Below are 14115 nucleotides of genomic sequence, written 5' to 3'. Positions count from 1 at the left end.
AAATATTTAACTTTTACTATAAAAGTTTTTGGGCCCCAGTTGAACAGTTGGCTGCCCAGAATTTAACAATACTGTTTTTCTATTATTGGGCATGTTCATGAGGGGAGGGCGTGGCGTCAGCAGATTTCTCTCTCCACCTGTCCGTCCCTTTGTCAGGTGTAGAAGAGCAGCTTCCCGTGTGGATCACAGACACCTTCACACTGCTCTGTGAAGCTGCTGTTTGTTGTCCCTCTTACAGGATGACTGCTGCTGTCATTTGACTTGCTCTTGTTGATGAGGAATCTGTGCTGATGACCTGGAGTTGTTTTTCTCACTCACTCTCACTCTCAGTTTGACTGTTTCTCAGTTAAGGGTGTAACAGATTCTGCCTCAGTGAGAGCAGACTGACAGAGCCTCAGACGGTTTCTGCTGTTTATTAAATGAGTTGCTGAGTCCAGCTTCATTGCACAGATGTAAAGTGCTTCTTTTCCTCATGCTGCAAGCTTATGATGTTTAAAGAAACTCATCTGTTTACTGTTGATTGTCTTAATTAATGACTTTTTATGTTGAGAGGTAAAGACAGAAATGCTGTGTGCAGTTTTAATTGCTGATTCCCTGCTTTACAACCCGACAGTTGAAATAGAAAGAACTTTGTATATAAATTACTCATAGGATTAAAAGTAGTTTTTTTTCCTTTGAAATCACAGCAATTAAATAAGTTTTTTCTGCAGATGTTAAAATTATAATTGTGTATTCCACCTCAGCTGGATCTTTTTGTTTGTTTGTTTGATTAGAAAAAGAAAACATTAAAAACTGAGGTTAGGTCCTCATGTGCTTTAAGTTTCTATGCCTGATGGTAAGGTGGCACCTGAGATCATGTCTTCTCTTTGTTGAGCCTTTTTCTTTATCTAAGAGCTTCTTTAAGCGTCTAAAGCAGATCTGAATGAAAATGTCAGAAAACATGAAGAACGGAGGTTAAATGTTGATCTCTTTTATGTCACTGTGGTTCACTTTTGTACAGGATGAGCTCCTCAATGTGAACTCTGTTTAGTCTTTCTGAAGTGACACAAGTACAAGTTCCCATCCTTCACTGTGTGATTCATTGAGTTTTGTTTTCCTTGCTTCCCTTAAGATTGAATTTATGTTTTTCTATGGTTACTCTGTTTAAAGAATAGTTTTGAACTGAATACAGACTCAGTGCAGCTTGTGTTTAAACTCTGACATGATGAAGAGTTGATGATCCTTTAGCAGCTCGTTACAGGATGGAGAATAACTTTGAAATTGTGTTTGTGCTTCAGGGTCTGAACGACTCGCTGACAAACCGTCAGATCTACTTTGCCTTTGCTCTGATGTCGTACCTCTTCACCGTGTCTGTAAACCTGACCCTCATCATCACCATCAGCCTGGATAAAACGCTCCACGAGCCGATCTACATCTTCTTGTGCAGCCTTTGTTTTAATGAGATCTGTGGAGCTTCGAGTTTCTACCCAAAGCTGCTTCATGACCTTCTGACCAACTCTTATGTCATCACGTACACGGCCTGTTTGGGGCAGATGTTTGTCACTTATAGTTATATTTTCTCTGAGTTCACCAGTCTCACTGTCATGGCGTATGACCGCTACATCGCCATCTGCAAACCACTGCAGTACCGGATGCTGATGACAGCTCAGAAGGTAGCCCAGCTTCTGATGCTCACCTGGTGCTTCTCAGTTTTTGAAACGGCTGTGGGCACCGTCCTGACCGCCAGGCTGCCGCTCTGCGGACGCCACATCCCCAAGATATTCTGCACTAACTGGGAGGTGGTCAAACTGTCATGCTCTGACTTGACCCTCAACAATATCTATGCGTTCATGTTGATATTTTCACACCTGTCACAGACTGCACTAATCATGGTGTCGTACGTCCACCTGATACGAGCTGCCATCAGATCTCAAGCCGACCGCAGGAAATTCATGCAGACGTGTCTGCCACACCTCATTACACTGCTGGTCTTCACCACCTCACTGATGTTTGATACCATGTACTCTCGTTACAGCGGCGGCAGTACAATGAAGGCCCTGCAGAATGCATTAGCTGCTCAGTTCCTGGTGGTCCCACCCCTCGTCAATCCCATCATCTATGGCTTGAACCTGCAGCAGATCAGGTCCAGGATGGTCCACAGGTTCACCCACCGGACTGGGACATTCAGGAAAAACTAAGCCATGTTAATGAAATCAAACATGAAGAAAACATAGGAAGATGAAGTTATTTTCTAATCTTCTGTTCAAGTCAACCAAAATATGTGGATAGAATTCAGTTAAAACTAATAAAGTCCAATCCTAAAATGTCACTTTTGGTTCTTAGTACTTTAAGTTAAAGTTTATGTTTCATTGTTTTAGTGTCCTGTGCTCGAAGGGTCAAAGAATTATCACTCTGTTCCTTTCATTTGTTTAAAGGAATCTGTGTAAAGATTGGTTAGATTCTAGTAAATGCTAAAACTCCTTGTTACTTCCCACCTTTAAACCGTTGTACTCACACCGGCTGCAATGAAACTGAATGAAAAAATGTTATGAAATGATAGTCATAATCCACATGAAAAGCACCATCCCAGCCACGTTGGGCACCCTGCAGCACACACACTTTTAGTGTCACTGCTGCCCTTCATACTGCCGTCACTAGAGGGCAGTGACACTTATGTATGAACGCTGCTCATCAACTTCTCTTCAGTATCCAGTACTGTGATACCACACAGACTAACTCTGGATACTGTAGCTCCTATGAAAACCTCAAATCAGAAGTACCTGACTCCGTGGTATAATTCTCAAACACGTAGCCTAAAGCAGACGACTCGTAAGCTGGAGAGTCACAAATTTAGAGGATCATCATTTTGCCTGGAGAAATAGTTTGCTGCTTTATAAGAAAGTCCTCCATAGAGCTTGAACATCTTACTATTCGTCACTGATTGAAGAAAATAAGAACAACCCCAGGTTTCTCTTCAGCTCTGTAGCCAGGCTGACAAACAGTCAGAGCTCTGTTGAGCCAACCATCCCTTTAACGTTAACTAGTAATGACTTCATGAACTTCTTTACAAATAACATTTTTATCATTAGAGAAAAAATGACCAATAATCATCCCACAGATGTAATATTATCTACAGCTACTCTTAGTACCATTGATGTTAAGTTAGACTCTTTTTCTCCAATTGATCTTTCTGAGTTAACTTCAATAATTACTTCCTCCAAACCATCAACGTGTCTTTTAGACCCCATTCCTACAAAACTGCTCAAAGAAGTCCTGCCATTAATTAATGCTTCGATCTTAAATATGATCAACCTATCTATAATAATTGGCTATATATATATAAAGTGGAACCCTGACTTACGAACACCCCATTTAACAAAAAATTCATGTCCAAAAGTCTCCTTCTATTTCAGTCACATAGTTATAAGTGCACTCACTGGAAATATCTGCCGATAAGTTCCACTTTGTTCTTACTGTTTGCTGCGGTGATGACCTCACATGCTTTTATGACGGTCCTGCCGTATCACGAGTCCTGGGAGCACTAGGCATGTTTTTCTCCATGGTCCTGTCCAAATTCCTGGGCTGCTTCCTCCTGAGGCCGCATTTGTAGACCGATTACGTCACAGCGACGCGCCGAAGGCTGTCCAAATTCGTAGACTCCTCCGAATGCAGCCGACAAATGCGTCCTCCTTTTCCCCGAATTTGAAGGATGGGTCGGGTGTGTCCTTCGTGGCCCACCATATCCCAGAATTCATAGCGCGGCCCAGCCAAACTCCAGTTTCCAACGATGGCGGCCGCTACTAAGTTTTAATATTACTCATACTAATCTTTCTGGGTCACAAAATAAACTTTTAACATATTTTCAGGCGAGAATGTAGCTGTGTAAACATCAAATATCTGCTCGGTTTATCAAGATATCGCATATTTGCAAAAGTGCTTCGACGTTTTCGGAGACGTCTGTTACCCACCAGCTTGATAGCTCGCCGGGAGCGCGAGGGTCACTGGAGCCGCCGAGAACGGCACAACTCCCGGCACATCATTTTCAGATCACCGCGGACTTTCACTGCTCGGGTTAAATGTAATATATAATTCACTTAGACAACCTAAAAATGTTATTGTTGGGCTTTTTTCAGTGTTTTATTTGTTCGTGAGTAAATCGGTTTGGCTGAAATTAAAGTTATTAAATTAGATAAAATAAAACTTTATTAATGCCCCGGGTGGGTTCTTCCTTGGTTTTCACACAGCTGAATAAAAGTCAAACAGAAAACTGATTGAACAGAAGTGGGAGACGGTCGAGAGTTTACTCCAGTGTCCTGTTATATTTTAGACAGCAAGGAGCAGACGGCCGAGTTTATTAAACTCCACCCAGACAGCGGTGACGCAAATCAGAAGGCTGGACTGTCCAATTTCCCCAGCCGTTTACTTCCGGCCTACCCGACCTTCTGAGGACCCGGCCCACGTTGACCGCGAAGGCTGGGTCCTCAGGAGGATGCAGCCCATGAATTTGGACACGACCCATGAGTGCGGGGGAATCCGATCGTTCAGTCTGACGTCACTAGCCGTGTCTGGGCCTAAACTCTGCTGCAGGTCCATATATCAAACGATCACTATGGCATTACTGAGAGTTAAAAACTGTCTAAAGTCTTTCATCTTTAATAAAATGATCAGCGTTCTGCTCTACCAGGTGTAACAATTGAGTTTAACATCCAGGCATCCATGAAAACGGAATTTATGACATTTAACGGAGTTAGAAGTTAGCAGGGAGTTAGCTCGCTAGCTTCTATCTAAATACAATATAGCATGTCCTGACTGCGGGGTTTTGGAAACAAATTCAAACGTACAGCTCTGTTATCACTTCCAGCATAAATGAAGACAGAAACTAAACAGCAGTGACGTTTGTAGGGTCACTGAAGTTGGGCTAGCTGCTATATAATGATGTGCTACGTGACCGCTAGCGACACAGCTATGTTAGCATAATATAAACAAGCTAACTTTTTTTCCACTGGATAAAAGTTAACGTGAGTGTTCTCGGTGGTCAGGAACAAATGTAATCGCATGGCAGGATGCTGTAAAAGGACCAAACTTCAGCCAGGAGAACAACGGAGATAATCCATCCACAATACGAGGTTAGTGATTCATGTACTGCTGCATGGGCTGGGCTGTAGTTACATCCTAAGGTTTTAAAAACTGAGCTTAAATAAATGATTAGTGGTAATAAAAGCCGAGGGAGGTCAACAGGGATCACTGACTGTTTTAGGAGCTTTTTGAGATCAAATAGAAGAAAATACAAAACATTAAACATGTTAACAACACAAAAGCCATATTAAACACAGACTACTTTAGGCCCGGAAGTAGGATTCGTCACGTCACCACTGAACAACTGGGTGTGCGTTCCTGCACAAATGTGAGTCAAAATCCCTCCAGTTCTACGAGTCCATTTCTACTTATAGCACGGGTTGTACTTTGACAATAATTACAGGGGGTTTATGCTAGGAGATTTGTCAAGATTGGTAGGGGCATGTGACTTACCACGGTAGCCTTTGTTGCGGGTTGGATCTGTGCACCGCAGTTGGGTTATTTAGCCACTAGAGGGCACTGAAGACCATGTAATTGTGAACTTTTCCTAACTTTGGGGCATTAGGTCTTTTCTGTTGCCTCACATATGCAGGTATTCTTGTTTCCTGCCTGTTCAAATGGGATTGTGGGACTTTCTTGTGTCAGAGCCTTCACCTCTGAGCATTATTTGTGTTACAGTTCATTATATTGGTGTGATGTTGGGAAGTGATGTTTGTTATATTTACATGTGATAATTGTGTAGAGGTGTAAAGTGTAGATACTGTAGGTTCAGTGAATGCTTAAATTGTACTGATTAGAATATACTGGACATTCAAGAGATTCAGTGCATTGTGTTTGTCAGGTCTGGACGCTGATCAGCGGTTTCTATCTTTCTCTCTCACTTCCATTCTCTTTCTGTTGGTGGGACAGATTCATGCCCTCGGCCCACGCCCTCAGAGAAAGGAGACACCTGAGCCTAATCAAGGTTATGAGCATTTAAGCCAGGAGGTGACTGCTGTTCTTCGCTGGATCGTTGTCTGCCACGCGTTAGTGAAAGTCAAGCCACAGCAAGTTCAGTTAAGTGTTTCTTTTTACTTTGTATTTAACCACGTCTCCCTGTCTACAGACTTCCTGGATTCTTCCCCGTGTGATTCTCGAGTGGCGAGTGTTGGAGTGAGATCCTGCTGTGTGTGGATTGTTTGGAGAACGCGTGCCTTCCCCTTGGATTTCCCTGGAGCCCCGTCCCTCACTCTGTTGTACAAAGAACTTCCCTGCACCTTTTTGTATATACACTTGGTGGACTTGTAAATACAACTCTCTCGTGTGAATCTGATCCTGGAGTCCTGCAATTGAGTCCTCTACATACAACCGTAACAATAACGATCCAGCCAGCATGGACTCAGCGGACTCAACCCCAGAAGCAATCTTGGAACGCCACGAATAAACGCCACACCTTCCGTGGACCCGCTAATGCTTCTACCGGCCGCACCACTCACGACCAGTCACTTATCCAGCCTGTCTCAGCCTGAGCGTGAGAGCATGGACAAGTACATCAACGAGTCACATACAGCAGCTCCGCGTTCGAGCTTCTCCAGGGGGCCACCATCTTCATTAAGTTGGACCTGTGCAACGCCCACCATCTGGTAAGAATAAGAGAAAGGGACGAGTGGAAAACAGCCTTTAACACTCACCTCAGCCATTTTGAATATCTTGTTATGCCGTTTGGTCTCACCAATGCTCCAGCTGTTTTTCAGGCCCTTGTGAACGACGTGCTCCAGGACTTCATCAACCTCTTTGTCTACCTGGATGACATCCTCATCTTCTCCCGCTCTGTCACCGAACACCACCGCCATGTCAGGCAAGTTCTTCAACCCCTCTTGAGAACCGTCTCTTTGTAAAAGGGGAGAAGTGTGAGTTCCATGTCACTACTGTTTCCTTCCTGGGCTACGTCATCGAACAAGGTAATCTCAAAGCTGACCCTGTTCAAGCAGTTGTTAACTGGCTGACCCCGTCTAACCGTAAGCAACTCCAAAGTTTTCTGGGATTTGCAAACTTCTACCAACGTTTCATCTGCGACTACAGTAAACTTGCCTTGCCACTGAATCGTCTCATTTTACCCAAGGTTCCTTTCTGCTGGGATGAACCGACTCGACAGGCCTTCACTCACCTGAAAGAACGCTTTGCCTCGGCACCCATCCTCGTCCAACACAACCTCAGCCAACAGTTCATCGTGTAGGTGGACGCCTCAGATGCGGCAGTGGGGCGGTGCTCTCCCAGCAACAAGGCGGTAAGCTTCATCCATGTACTTACTTGTCTCACGCCTCTCCCCCGCAGAGAGAAACTATGACGTGGGAGATCGAGAACTACTGGCCATCAAGCTCGCCCTGGAAGAGTGGCATCACTGGCTGGTGGGCGCTGCCCAGCTATTTGTGACGTGGACTGACCACAAGAACTTGGAGTACATTCGGTCGGCTAAACAACTCAACGCCAGGCAAGCCAGGTGGGCCCTGTTCATTACCAGATTTACCAGGTTCCAGTAATGTCAAGCCCAACGCTCTCTCACGCCAATTCACCGCCTCCGAAGACACAGCTCAGGACTCCCCCATTCTTCCTCCCACGTGTGTTATTGGGGCCCTGACCTGGGAGATCGAGTTGGCGATTAGAGAGGCTCAACAGACTGAACCAGATCTCGGAACGGGCCCTCCAGGGCTACTCTTCATCCCCTCGTCAGTAAGGTCACAAGTGCTACATTGGGCTCATACTGCCAAGTTCACCTGTCACCCTGGGGTTCACCGCACAATCACCTTTCTTCAACGCTTTGCTTGGTGACCATCTCTCGCTAAGGATGTCCGCAAATACACTGCCGCCTGCCCAACCTGCGCTCAGAACAAAAATGTCCATCAACCATTTTTCGGTCTCCTCCAGCCTCCAAGCCGCTCCTGGTTACACATTGCTGTTGATTTCATCACTGGTCTGCCCACCTCGTCTGGTAACTCAGTCATCCTCACCATTATCGATCGCTTCTCTAAAGCTGCCCACTTAGTCGCCCTCCCTAAGCTCCCCACTGCACTAGAGACCGCCTGGCTCCTGACTAACCACGTTTTTCGCCTCCATGGAATCCCCGCGGACATCGTTTCAGACGGGGCCGCAGTTTACGTCACGTGTCTGGAAGGAACTCTACAACGCCATTGGAGCTTAGGTCAGTCTCTCCTCCGGTTTCGCACAGTTAGAGGTTGAGCTCTCCGTTTCGTTGCAGGGTCCCTTCATTCTTCACATATCCATGTCGAGCAGAGTGTAAATCCCGAGGCTGGACAGCCTTTGTACGAGCACACATGCATCACTTTATTAAAGTGCAATTCGAAAAAGGTTCTTGAAGTTGTTTTTAAAAATCAGTTTATTAATGTGGAATTCAAAAATGAATTTACAAATGCAGAATTTATTCTAAAATTCATCATTTAAGCAATGAAGTCTTTATTTCGATGCGCGTGGCTCTTGTGGTCCTCCATGAAAAAAATAGTTCATGCATTTATTACTTCTAAGCTGGACTACTGTAATTCAGTATTATCAGGATGTCCATGTGCTCTTCACTTCTCCTTACCAACCAAATCTCACAAACATGGATCCTGTTTAATCCTTCACGGCTCAAATTCAACAAAGAGCTGGAGAGAGAAGGTAATCAGAGAACTAGGAATATGTTTATTTCATTTTCAGTTCGAGTGAAGCTGCGACAGTAAAACACAGATGAGGCATCACGCTGTCGTCAACCATTTCTTTAACAAAATAAAAGCATCTGCATGGAGCCGAATGCACAACAGCAGAAACAGCAGCTCCTCCTCGCACATAAACATCTTTAATCTCCTTGAGTAAAAAAATAAATTACCTCAGGCCAACGAACAGTCAATGTGACATCAGAACAAACTCAGCTGTTTTATTTCTCACCAATATTTACAATAAATATCAGCAACAGCTGCTTCTACAATCTGTTTAACATAAAACATCAAGAACTGGATAAAAATAAAAAACAGCAGATTTTACTGTAACAACTAAAGATACAACAAATATTTGGCATTTTTACACAAAAATAAATAAAATAATTTAATTGTCCTGCCTGCCGATTTTATTCATTTAAATTTGGTTGAAAAGAACAGATGGCTGAACAACAACAAAATATCCACACAAAAAGAATATTCAGAGCCAACTCCCAGAATGCACTGCTGCTGAATTAAGCGAAATAAAGAGCTCTGCTCACGCGTGTCCTGTTGCGATATTAAGTTTTGATCTTTTGTTTCATTTTGTCTTTTGGTCAGATGTTTTGTTTTAAAGAAAATTAATTTGTTGCTTTGTTGCCAGAACATGAAGAGAATCTGAAAATAAGATTTAAATGTTTCTGATACACAAACACCACGTCAGGTTTGTCATGAGGAGCTCCCATCACAGCCAATCACATGAAAGAATCTGAAGACTCGCTCTCTGAATCTCTTCAGGGTTCATAGTTCACCAACACCAGAGTGAGGCAGCTGCTGCTCTGATTCACACATGACAGGATGTGACGTCATCAACAGTAAGCAGGTACGAGCAGGCGGTGCTACACCAGGCGGCGAATCAGGTTGTTCTTCTCGGGCTCCAGGAACTCATCCACCAGGGCAGCGGTGACCTTCCTGAGCTCCTCCTCCAGGGTGGACACCTCGCTGCAACACAGAGAGGGTGATGATGTCACAGAGGCCCCGCCCACACATGAGGTCACACATGAAGTTTGTTAGAGTGACATTAGGACCTGACGTAATTATTCTTGGACTTTATCCTGTATGCTCTAAATAAATTTGGTGCTTTTTTAACAAACGTCGCAGTTCCATCAAACTTTCTTGTGGTACACGTTTCTCTGAAACGTCGTCTTTTCCTGTTAGCAGCACAGTTATTGAGCTCACAGATCAGAGCCAGTTCAGCACTGCAGGGAAAGAAAGCTCCATCAGTCAGCTGGCAGACCACAATTCAGATCAGTGTTATTTATTCACACCTCTGATGAAGTCTCACATGTATCAGTGCTGATAAATGATCAGAATTATAATATTTCTGACTGTTTGAGGCAAAATTGAATCGAGTCGAATGGATTATAGAAATCAGTGATGATACTCAGCCCTCGTGAGCAGCCCAGGCCCGACAGAAGTGCCAAAGAGTGTCAAAGCACTTTAGGCACAAACACTTTTTCAGTCACGAGTGTTTCTTGTAGAACCGAGCTCCAAATAAAGAACTTTGTGTTGACAAGATTGTTAGTTGATCATTTACAAATCAACAGCAAAAAAAGTACACATGTAAAACTGTGGTGTTCAGCGATGCGGGTGAAACATTTGGGTGCGCCGACCTTTTTTGGCACTGCGCACCAGCAAAAAGTTAGTCTAGAGCCTGCGCTAACATTTCATCTCCATCACAGACAAACAGAAACGAGGAGCCGACCTCTGCCCCGGCACCGCGCAGAACTCTGTGTAGTACTTGATCTTCGGTTCGGTGCCGCTTGTCCTCAGCGTGGCCACGATGCCGTTCTGCAGCGTAAAGGTGATCATGTGACTGCTCCTGGACACAGGAAGAACCTGTACGGGAGAACACACCTGAACACAGCTGAACTGAACAGGAGGAACTCGAGGAAGAACAAAACGGCATCTCACAGATCTGAGGTCTGGCTGACTGCTGTCGTATCCCGTGGTAACGTCTCTGACATGAACGATCTGGACGCCGCCGCACGTCTTCGGGTACGAGCCGCTGCCGTCAAAGTTTCTGATGCGGCTGAAGATCCTCTGGATGGTGGGAGGGTCGTTACAGACGACGTAGGAGGTTTTAGACACGTGATACCCGTACCTACAGACAGGAAGTCACACTGAGGATGACTGTCAAAATAAGAGCAGAGCACATTTTTCTGTCCAATGTAGTTTTAGTAGAAGTTTTGTCGAGATGTTTTTCAAAGGATTACAGTGGTCCCTCGCTATAACGCGGTTCACCTATCATGGGCTCGCTGTTGCAGATTTTTTTTTTGCAATTTTGCTTTCTTTGTTTTGTTTTTTACAGCACATTGTGTTCTGCATCCTGATTGGCTGTACACTTCCTGTTAAATCCAGAATTCAAAATCCTGCTCCTCACATACAAGGTCTTAAATAATCAGGCCCCATCTTATCTTAATGACCCTGTAGTACCATATCACCCGATGCATTGAGTTTTTCCTTTCCAGTCACCTTTCTCACTCACTATGTGTTAACAGACCTCTCTGCACTGAATCATATCTGTTATTAACCTCTGTCTCTCTTCCACAGCATGTCTTTATCCTGTCTTCCTTCTCTCACCCCAACCAATCACAGCAGATGCCGCCCCTCCCTGAGCCTGGTTCTGCCAGAGGTTTCTTCCTGTTAAAAGGGAGTTTTTCCTTCCCACTGTCGCCAAAGTGCTTGCTCATAGGGGGTCATATGATTGTTGGGTTTTTCTCTGTATGTGTTATTGTAGGGTCGACCGTACAGTATAAAGCGCCTTGAGGCGACTGTTGTTGTGATTTGGCGCTGTGTAAATAAAATAGAATTGAATTGATTTGGTGTGTGAGGACCAAACTGTGCATGGGCATTAAGGGACACGCAATAAAGTCCAGCATAGAATCTTTTTCACTTGAAGCGGGTCAGTAAACGTCACACAGCTCGACATTAAATGACAAGTTGTGATCGTGATGTTAGAGCGGTGCCCTGCAGTCTTACGTCTGGTAGATGTTGTGCAGCTGTTGGCTCAGACTTAGGTGCTTGTTGTGAAGGTAAGCGGCCATTTCAGCCACGACCGCCGCCGAGCTCACGCCGTCCTTATCCAGGACTGTGTCCCCACAGAGGAACCCTGAAGAGATGAAGGGACACCTGACAGTTTCCCTTCCAATAATCCTTTAAACACAGAATGAATTCAGTTCTCCAATAACCATCAAAGGACTGTGCAGCAACACAGGTAGCTGCTCTGTGCTGGTGCAGGGCACAGACGATGATCACAGTGGGTGTATTATGCTTGAACTGTGATGAAGTCTACTCCCCACTGCTGTGTAATCAGATACTTTAAATTTAAATCAGACAGGAGAGGGTTTCCAGGAAACACCGCTAACTGTTCAGTTTCTACGCCAAACGTCACAGCGAACTTAGTTACCGATGGACTCCTCGAAGGAGAAGATGACTCTGCTTCCTGTTTGGGACAGCTCGTGGATTCTATTCCCGACCCATTTAAAGCCTGGCAGAGTTTCCTGTTGAACACAGAGTAACCATCATCGTCTGACTTCCACACACTGGTGTGCTCACTAATGCCTGAGCGTCTGACCTCAAAGTGGAACCCCTCGATGCGAGCGAAGGCCTGCAGGATCTTCGAGGACACCGTGGTCGCCAACATGTAAATGCTCCGAGCGTCTGCTGGTTCAGAGTGGTTCTCCTTCCACGTGAAGAACATCCACCAGCCCAGCAGGGCTGCCAGCTCGTTACCTGTGAACACCTTCCAGCCACACCTGAAACACAGGGCGATACAGGTGAACCTGCAGCGCTGCCAAATACTTTCAGCTCTGAAGTGCCTTTGAGCAAACATACCCGTCAGACTTCTCTGCTACAGCCAGCCGGTCAGCATCAGGATCTGTCGCCAGGACGACGCGGGCGTTTTCCCGCTCTGCCAGAAGGAGAGAAAGTTCCTGGAAAACAAGACATCGGATAAGCGAACGACAGGATTCGGTCATTTGTGAGCAAACGAGACGGGAACCCGACCCACCAGCACGGACTCTCCCTCCTCGGGGTTGGGACAGCGCACCGAGGAGAAGTTGGGGTCGGGGTCTTTCTGCTCCGGGACGGCGATCGGTGGAGGGAAGCCAAACACCCGGAAGGCCTGCTGCACGAAGGCGTGGCCGACGCCGTGGAAGGAGGAGTGGACGAACTTCAGCGGGGAGCTGCTGTTCAGGTCCCTGAGACGCATCAGGAAACATGCTCTAACGTTGGTGCTCGGGGTCATTTTAAAGGTCAAAGTTCAACATTTTCTGACGTCCTTATACGTTCACATCCTGGCAGAACATCAGGGGAACGTGTCACTCTTACCGCAGGTTCACTAACGTTTCTTTTTTTTTTTTGCCTGTCCCATTTGGTTCTTTAGCCGTCAGAATTGTTGTCTGAAGACCAACAAGGAGACCCAATGGATTTACTTTGCCAAATGGATCATCGTGGCATTGCCGTATTGGTCCATTTGGTCGATCTTTGTTTTTATTATTTATTATATTTTATTTTCAGATGTTACAGATGGGACAGACATGAGTGAGGGATAGGAAAGGGAGAAAGAAAGAGGAAGGAAAGGAAAAACAGAAGGGGAGAGGGACAGTGAGAAAGGGGGGGAGAAAAAAAAATAAAAATCTCCTAACGTTTCTTTTAACGACACAAACAATCACGCCGTGAAACATAAAAGATCAGGTCAGACCACCTCACTGTGACATCACCACATCCAAGCCAACAACGCCAACGATAGCGTCACTGATTTGTTACTTAAACCTGAGAAAGAAATGATTATTTCCGCTGTAAACGCTCAGCAGTTAGAAATAATGATGATCTGTGTTCATGCAGCAGTGCAAACAGCAGGTGGTCTCATGAAACACGCTGCAGTCCTCCACGAAACACCTGAACTCATCACGCTGAGACCTCAGCCTGCGGTCACAAACATCGTCCTCAATCACTGCTGGCAAACAGCTTCTGACATCAGCAGAACAACACAGGCTGTGGAAATGAGGAAACTATAAATGACTGTTCACACCAGCAGGCATCTACTAATCAGAAGGTTGGAGGTACAATCCCTGCTGCCCAGACGCCCTTAGGCAACACACTAACCCCAGGTTTCTCTGTGATGCTATAAATCAGAGTATGAATGAGTTGGACAGAAATCACTGAGGCATCGAAAACGTGCTGTAGAAGAGCCATCAGCGTCCCTGTGGAGGACACCGAGAGGAGGAACAGGTGGGCTTACCTGTGGAAGCAGAGGGAGGCGAGCTCATCCATGTAGCAGCTGTTGATCTGGGTCAGGGGGTCGGTCCTCAGGGAGCAGCGATCCACCAGC

The 14115-nt window shown here is 45.4% G+C and overlaps 2 protein-coding genes and 1 long non-coding RNA gene across 3 annotated transcripts in view; 2 read left to right on the top strand and 1 right to left on the bottom strand.

Moving 5' to 3' along the window:
• The first annotated feature begins 1176 nt into the window (after positions 1 to 1176).
• On the top strand, positions 1177 to 4500 carry LOC102293853 (putative gustatory receptor clone PTE03). Its single transcript, XM_014330253.2, has 3 exons — positions 1177 to 2122; positions 4243 to 4260; positions 4452 to 4500. Exons 1-3 carry the CDS (start codon positions 1242 to 1244, stop codon positions 4498 to 4500), a joined length of 948 nt encoding a protein of 315 aa, XP_014185739.2. The 5' UTR covers positions 1177 to 1241.
• An 803-nt stretch (positions 4501 to 5303) lies between these two features.
• Positions 5304 to 8393, top strand: LOC102292976. The gene is made up of 3 exons (XR_006053264.1): positions 5304 to 5383; positions 5965 to 6080; positions 6161 to 8393. It is a non-coding gene; the product is annotated as an uncharacterized LOC102292976 (long non-coding RNA).
• Positions 8394 to 8419: 26 nt separating this feature from the next.
• The window catches only part of pgm2l1 (phosphoglucomutase 2-like 1), an 11518-nt gene continuing 5822 nt past the window's right edge, over positions 8420 to 14115 (bottom strand). The window contains exons 6-14 of the mRNA XM_042215547.1: positions 14026 to 14115; positions 12793 to 12982; positions 12618 to 12715; positions 12358 to 12538; positions 12190 to 12283; positions 11763 to 11892; positions 10695 to 10884; positions 10486 to 10619; positions 8420 to 9722 (exon numbers count right to left, since the gene is read on the bottom strand). The exon at positions 14026 to 14115 is cut by the window's right edge and continues 107 nt beyond it. Of these exons, the coding sequence (XP_042071481.1) occupies positions 9620 to 9722; positions 10486 to 10619; positions 10695 to 10884; positions 11763 to 11892; positions 12190 to 12283; positions 12358 to 12538; positions 12618 to 12715; positions 12793 to 12982; positions 14026 to 14115 (1210 nt within the window). The 3' untranslated portion in view covers positions 8420 to 9619. The remainder of the gene's footprint in view (positions 9723 to 10485; positions 10620 to 10694; positions 10885 to 11762; positions 11893 to 12189; positions 12284 to 12357; positions 12539 to 12617; positions 12716 to 12792; positions 12983 to 14025) is intronic.

The sequence above is a fragment of the Haplochromis burtoni genome, unplaced genomic scaffold, assembly GCF_018398535.1.
Source record: "Haplochromis burtoni strain Fernald_Lab_line unplaced genomic scaffold, NCSU_Asbu1 Contig_752, whole genome shotgun sequence".
Classification (NCBI taxonomy): Eukaryota; Metazoa; Chordata; class Actinopteri; order Cichliformes; family Cichlidae; genus Haplochromis; species Haplochromis burtoni.
The sequence above is the reverse complement of the archived record's forward strand: the minus strand, read 5'-3'. Positions and strand labels throughout refer to the sequence as shown.

Bases quoted from the DNA above. Each gene is read 5' to 3' on its own strand.
- LOC102293853 (XM_014330253.2), top strand. From the start codon at position 1,242: ATGGAGAATAACTTTGAAATTGTGTTTGTGCTTCAGGGTCTGAACGAC.